The sequence below is a fragment of the Melampsora larici-populina genome (assembly GCF_000204055.1).
Source record: "Melampsora larici-populina 98AG31 unplaced genomic scaffold MELLAscaffold_101, whole genome shotgun sequence".
In the NCBI taxonomy this organism is placed as follows: domain Eukaryota; kingdom Fungi; phylum Basidiomycota; class Pucciniomycetes; order Pucciniales; family Melampsoraceae; genus Melampsora; species Melampsora laricis-populina.
In genome coordinates, this window is record NW_006768865.1 from 126,959 (window position 1) to 133,971 (window position 7,013).

The 7,013-nt window shown below is 42.0% G+C and overlaps 3 protein-coding genes across 3 annotated transcripts; 2 read left to right on the forward strand and 1 right to left on the reverse strand.

The window, feature by feature from the left end:
- Positions 1-201: 201 nt before the first annotated feature.
- On the reverse strand, positions 202-2,387 carry MELLADRAFT_84128 (uncharacterized protein; the record flags this gene model as incomplete). Its single annotated transcript, XM_007418696.1, has 6 exons — positions 202-587; positions 664-874; positions 1,050-1,402; positions 1,484-1,563; positions 1,627-1,682; positions 1,740-2,387. The coding sequence occupies 6 exons, from the start codon at positions 2,385-2,387 to the stop codon at positions 202-204; spliced, it is 1,734 nt and encodes a 577-aa protein (XP_007418758.1).
- A 530-nt stretch (positions 2,388-2,917) lies between these two features.
- On the forward strand, positions 2,918-3,475 carry MELLADRAFT_69648 (uncharacterized protein; the record flags this gene model as incomplete). Its single annotated transcript, XM_007418681.1, has 1 exon — positions 2,918-3,475. The coding sequence occupies one exon, from the start codon at positions 2,918-2,920 to the stop codon at positions 3,473-3,475; it is 558 nt and encodes a 185-aa protein (XP_007418743.1).
- Positions 3,476-5,905: 2,430 nt separating this feature from the next.
- On the forward strand, positions 5,906-6,404 carry MELLADRAFT_84129 (uncharacterized protein; the record flags this gene model as incomplete). Its single annotated transcript, XM_007418697.1, has 3 exons — positions 5,906-5,988; positions 6,070-6,212; positions 6,292-6,404. The coding sequence occupies 3 exons, from the start codon at positions 5,906-5,908 to the stop codon at positions 6,402-6,404; spliced, it is 339 nt and encodes a 112-aa protein (XP_007418759.1).
- Positions 6,405-7,013: the final 609 nt, after the last annotated feature.

Genomic DNA, 7,013 nt, shown 5'->3' on the forward strand with positions numbered 1-7,013 from the left:
CCTAGTTTGAAACAGAATCACACTTGAATGTACATCTATCAATCTTCATGACTCACGTGATGCAAATGCAGACATATCACAGACTAAGCTGAGTAGGATTGCATCATACTCATTTCCATTGTACCAAAGGAAAATTCAAAACATACATAATGTAAACATATAGGTTGTAGAACATTAAATAATTTTGAAAACCGTGCATTTTCATTCATCCATGTCGATATCACCGAAGCCATTCCACTCCTCCTCCTCAAAAGCCTCCATCATATCATGTTCAAGATCATTGTCATTGTCATTGTCCTGGGTCATCGTAACTTGAAAATCAAGATCCTCATTCAACTGGTTACCTCTGGTGTCTGAATCTGCGACATCTGAGTTAGGTGTCACCTTTTCCAATCTGAATAGATTCTTCTGTACATCACTAAGCCACAGACTCCTACGGCTGTTCATTCCATTAAAACCTAGCTTCAAAACATCTTTTGGCAGGGTTGAACCGGGCATTTGGACTACTTTGATGTTGTAAGTGTAAAGTAAGAGAGATTCTGGGTCAGGACAACGTGGAAAGCCTTTTTCTTTCCCAGTCAGCGCACCTGAGATCAATAAGAGACACCAGTCAGAAGAACTGCTTATATGATTCAAGGTATATAAGCACAATTCCATGCTTACTGAACATGGCTCGTAGCAATAAAGCAAGGTCGCCCTTGACCTTATCACCAGGGTTGGTTTTCCTGGCCTTTTCGCTGGACATCATCACATTTCCTCCGATGGTTTGAGCTACCACCTCCGAAACCGAAAGTCCCTGAGCTCGTGCTCCAAAAACCGTGGCGAAATTACTTTTCTTATTGACATATAGTGCCATTTCCTTGTGTGTGGTGAACTCTCTTCACCAGCCTGGGGCCGCGTTGGCACTCTCGCTCAAAGCATAAGTGCTACAAGCCAGGAGATAATAAGAGAAATTCATATTGTTTGATTCGCTTTCTAACTGTGAAAGAAAGAATAAAGCCCATAAGTTACAGGAAGAAAACAAATCCAGAACATCCCAAATGACTGACCTGAGTGTGAAGACGCTCTATACATTTGAGTGATTGATGGTTGTAATCGGGTAAGCTGGGTCCTTGAGGTATGCCAGCTGCAGCCTTTGCGAAATCCTTGGCCACCTTTGCTTTATTTACAACCTCGTTGTACAAAACTTGAGCATCAGCTAGCTCTGTGGCATTGAGAGGAAACACGTCTTCATCTTCTTCTTCGTCGTTGGAATTTTCTTTAGGAGGGGGAGTGAGACCAGAAAGACGGTAAAAGATTGAGGGATGAAAAATTCCATGTTGTTTGTCCGGAAGGGCTGTCCAGATCTTCCCAAGGTCACGGTTTCTTTTGGCAAGAATCCCTTTGACTCCTTTAGGTGGCACTATATATACAAAGATGGGTTGAAAAATATGAACATGGCTTCAAAGTACGTGATAGGCATGTTGGATGATCTTTTACTTACTTGGATGGTTATCTATCTCCTTACTGTACCTTTTCCATAATTGATAACCTCCAGTTTTTCGTCTTCCACCAAGTTCACCTCTGTAGAAAAGGTTTTGAATCAGTGATATTGGACATTTTACGGACGTATTAAAAAGTACTCACAGTTCTTTTTCAAGGGTAAATTTACTGATGTTTCCCATTAGTGCAAGCATAGCCTTCTGGTGTTTGTATAATTTACGAATAGCTTAAGATTCCTTCAAAATCTTGGGTGGTACTGCTGTACCCTTTTTGATCTGTGATTGTTCATGTACAGCTATACAATGGGGTGGCCATTTGTCCAGTTTGGACTTATAATTATTGAGAGTCGGTAATATTATGACTTGTTCTCCATCAGTAGGGGCTTGTTCTTGTTGGTTTGGGCCAGTAGTTCGTGCAAGACCTTGTCTCTCGATACGATTAGAAGCTCGCCGATTTGTTGGTCCGGGTATGGGCTGAAACTGATTGTCAAGACGTCGCATGAGGTCATCATCTTCAACTTCTTCATCGTCATCGGTAGGTTGAATATCGGTGCTGGAACAAGTGGGTTGGAGTTGAAGTTGAATGTCGGGGTCCGAATCATTTTGATGTGAGTCTTCTTCAGAGGTGTCTTCGTCTTCAGTATGATATTCCTCATCGCTAGTATCATCTGCGTCTTGATTCGAACGGCGAATTTGTTTGCGTGTATTCGAGTTTGAGTTCGACATCGATGGCTTTACCATCTGCCTGCTTTTTCGTCCAGCGTGAGAGGTTGGAGTCAAGGAGGTCGAGTCGAAAGAGACTGTATGAATTGATCGCAAGTTCCTAGCACTTGGCTGTGCCAGACCTGGTGCGGTAGCGGGTGGAGCACCACCACCACGAGCGCGATAACGGGTGTAGGAGGGCATGGGATGTTGATCGAAGTTTGTAGTAGAAGAGGGAAAAATATGAGGAGGAGTCAAAAGTCGATGACGAGGAGGAGGAAGAGAAACTATTCAAATACCAGGAACATCACGAAAAGATACAGTCCCGGCCCGGTGCTCAGTGGACATGACCTAATGGGCCATAATATTTCAAATATGGGGTCCATATTCAGGGTGTGTAGTACATACAGGAATCCCACGCTATTGTAAGACTACCACCAGTGAGAAAGGAAATGGTTGGGGGTGGCTTAACCCGTCACTCTGTTAGTAATGGGTCTACACAATTTTTTAGCCCAATTTGGAAGACATGGACGGTCTATCCACCTGTCTGTGGTTGGTCTGTGGTTGGGTGATTGATACAAGAGAGAGAGAGATTGAAAATTTTCAATCGTACCCCTTGTCATGTGGTATATGACTCCCCAAAAGCAGTTTGAACATTCAACCACACAATCCAAGACATCTCTTACCTCACAATCCAAGATCACCCACACCCATTATCTTTCTACTTTTCATTTATGGGCAAGAAAGGAACGGCAGTTCATTGTCCACTTGGTGGAGCCAAAAAAAAAAGACGAACCAAGGAAGACGCTGAAGGCTCTGCAATAATTGCTGACCAAGTTGACACGAGTGAAGCTCAATATGTCAATAAGCGTCTGATAGAAATTGAAAACGCACTCAACGCGGTTCAGGAACCTTTGCAAGTGGATGCTCAACCAAACCAACACCACAACGACCTTCAAGACAACAACAACATCGTATACGGGGATGCCTATGACGACATAAATAATTTCCTTCCTGCTCAAGAAGATGCGGCGGTCCCACCGGATCCCAATGTTCCATTTGCCACCTATGTGCAAGGATCATTCTACAGAAGCAAAAAAAAGACTGAAAATGAAAACTGGAAGAAGGCTCTGCCGGATATGTTCATTACCTACATGACCTACTCGCAGGAAACTTCCCAATGGGGTGATCCAACCAAATGGAATTATGATCACAACAAACCATGTTGCTGTGGTGTGGGGGACCTGAGAATGTGTAAGGTTGATATGTTAGATATTTTGGGTGAGCGGTAATTTCCTTAATAATACATCTTATTTCACCTCTACGTGAATTTATTTCACCTCTACGTGAATTTATTTCACCTCTATGTGAATTAAATTCACCTCTATGTGAATTGGATTCACCTCTATGTGAATTAAATTCACCTCTATGTAGGCTGAATCCACCTCTATGTGGGCTGAATCCACCTCTATGTGAGCTGAATTCGCCTTTGTGTGACTAATAGTCACCTCTATGTGAATTGAATTCACCTCTATGTGACTTATATTCACCTCTATGTGAATTAAATTCACCTCTATGTGAATTCAATTCACCTCTACGTGACTTATATTCACCTCTATGTGAATTTCATTCACCTCTATGTAAATTCTATTCACCTCTATGTGATGTCCATTCACCTCTATGTGAATTTCATTCACCTCTATGTGAATTGAATCCATATGAAGACACAGGTGTGAATGAGGCATGTTTGTGTGTAAAGTTAACATATATCCAATTGCTTTTGATGTCTCTAGAGCGGAAACAAGTAGAAATTCTATTCTGTAAATGTACCAAGGATCAAGTCCGGCTCCTCAGGATGGGTTACATCGGTGGATCCCCAGTTCATCCTCAAGCCGCGTACTCAATCAGGCTACTTAGGATGCATCATTCATTCTGGAAGTATTGCACTGTGAGAACACAAGGCTTTTCGGTGGCATTGGATGAATTCCTAGACCCAGCAAATCCGCTAATATTGGTTGGAAAAACAAATCAGGCAAGTAAACCACTTGTCTGCATCCAAATTTTTAAATTCAGATTAATCTAACATGTTACACATGTTCCTTTTTAAGCCTCGACTTTGGCGGAAAACCCTATCTTTGGCAATTGATGCATATTGATATATGCTACGCAAGCAGAAGGCACTCACGATTTGTGCATTATATCTCACAGCCTTGGATCAACTTGCTATGAACTGCCCACGATGTTTTGGGCCACTTCAAGCAAACCCAGAGCCACTGGAGAGTGATTACCACGTCTGCACTGATGGAAACTTTCAACATTGTCGACACCTTGCTGCAAGCCGCGAGTGTGAGGAAATGGAAATGGAAAATCCACCTCTCTTCCTTGACAATCAGAAGGTTGAAGAGTGGAAGACCCAAACTGGTGGCAAAGATCCTCGTGGAGTTGGGGTATGTACAAATTGTGTGGCTAATGCATATGTGAATGGCATTCACATAAGCGTGAATATGAAGCACATGAGTGTGATTTTATCACATTCACATAGAAATCACCCATATGTGAATTGAGATCACCCATATGTGAATTGAGATCACCCATGTGTGAATTGAAATCACCCATATGTGAATTGAAATCACCCATATGTGAATTGAAATCACCCATATGTGAATTGAAATCACCCACATGTGAATTGAAATCACCCACATGTGAATTGAAATCACCCACATGTGAATCGAAATCACCCACATGTGCTTCATATTCACACCTATGTGAATGTCATTCACACATGGATCAGGGGTGAATGAGCCGTTGTCTGATTTTAATATCATTTTTGATCAGGATCTGTGTTCAGCATCTCACACAGCTGCTTCAGACATATGAGGAAAATCTACATGGAAAGGATGTGATGAAACAGGGCTTATTGGAATGGCTTGTAGGCATGATCATGTCCTAAAATTTGTCAATGTTGTTCAGAGTGGGGAGCGGTAAGATTTTCTCTTCCACTATATATGGCAGATGTGTTTCGAAGCTAAATATACTGTTTCATTACTTAGTCAGTACTTTGTGTTGGCTTTGCTAGATCAACTATTGATAGATACAGCAGAGCCAGAAAAACCGGGTGAAAGTTTTACTGTTTTCTACGATATTGGTTGTACATTTGAGAAGAGTGTTCAGAACGTAAATTAATTTCTGCTTGCTCAGAGGCTCGTATATTGGTTCTTACTTTTCTTCTTAATTTTTGTTGATAGCACAAATATTTCGAGGCAGAAACCAATCGTGGGGATCTGCGCTTTGCTACAAGTGCTTTCCATGCATATGCTCACGAGTGGTCTTGTCAGCTTAAATATAATCCTAGACTGAATGTGGGCAACGGATTGTCAGATGGCGAAGGTTGTGAGCGGATATGGGGAGAGAATTCTCCTCTGGTAGCACCAAATAGATGTGCCACAAAGCAACATCGAGTGGATGCCATAGATTTGAAGTCAAGTCATGGAAATGAGACTCGATGCCAAAATGCAGGTATGTTTTTTTTGTACAATATATGTGAATCAGATGTTGACGACATGAGTTCAGTTTTCTCAACTCAGGTGAAACTGAAGACGGCAGAACAGAGATTTTATCAGGCATTGCAGACCCTCCAAAGCCTGGCATCTCAAGATGCCAGCTTCATGTATGGCTATTTTTCAGATCAGTGGAAGCGACAGAGGGAGGTGCAGCTGGCTGCCATGGAAGAACATGGCATACAACAGAAGCTAGAGGAACATCTGGTGAAGCTTCTCGACCTGGAAGAGCAGGTGAAAGATGCACAGTAAATTACGTCTATTTTTTTTGGATGAATGTTTTTTGTTGACTTTTTTTTTTGCAGACACGAGCTTTCACGTCTTCGGAGGAAGCGCAGAGGAAATCGGACCAAAGCTGAGATGGACAAATTTCTAACATTGCCATCTTCAATTGTCTCACTCGAAAAGGCAGTGGCTGATATCACTTTGGAGTTGGGAACACCTGAGTTCAATCGCCTTCGGGAGGCTACTGGTGAGTCCACTTTGAAAGTATTGAAAATTTGCTTGCTCTCTTAATTGAAATGGCAATTAAATTTATGAAGGTGCAAAAGCGGAGGCACTGATACGCGTGCGGTTGGCAAAGATGAAGCTATATGAGGCTAAGGTGGGAATAGTAGAAGCTCAAAAAAAGTGGGATAAGGGTGGTCAAGGCAAGTGTGTTTAGTTTACAATTGAAAAAAATGTGTAGCGCGTTCTTATGATAAATGAAATTTGTTTTTGTTTGTATTGACTTTGAGGAACTAAAGCGCAGCAAGGTCTCAAAACTCTAATGACAAAGAAGCAGTTGATGTTTAGGCGAAAATGGACATCCTATGAATCTCAAGTTTCAGATTACAACTCAATTCGCCCAGTAACAAGGATGCGTCCATCACTTGATGAAGCCAAAAAGCTACCATTTGAGGATATCTTCTGGAATGTGGGCGCACTTTCTCATCCTACAGAGAAGTGGGCTGTAGATCCACCCACGATTGACGGAATCCAGGCCTTTTTACAGCATAGGAGTTGCAGTGAAGAACTACAAAGGATTGGCCGGGAAACTCAGCAGATGGTGTATCAAGCTTTGAAGACTGAAGAAAAGCTTGATGGCTTACTTGCGTTGTGTAGTAGTGGTCAGTAGTAATATGTGTTATTGAACAATTTGTCTTTCGTGTTCCTGATGTATCTTAAAATCTCACAGATTATGATCCGGAAGAGGGTGGTAGACAGCTCATCGAATTGGTTCAGCCTGGGCAGCGTATATCAAAAGATGTTTGGGAAGTGAATGTGGCAGTGT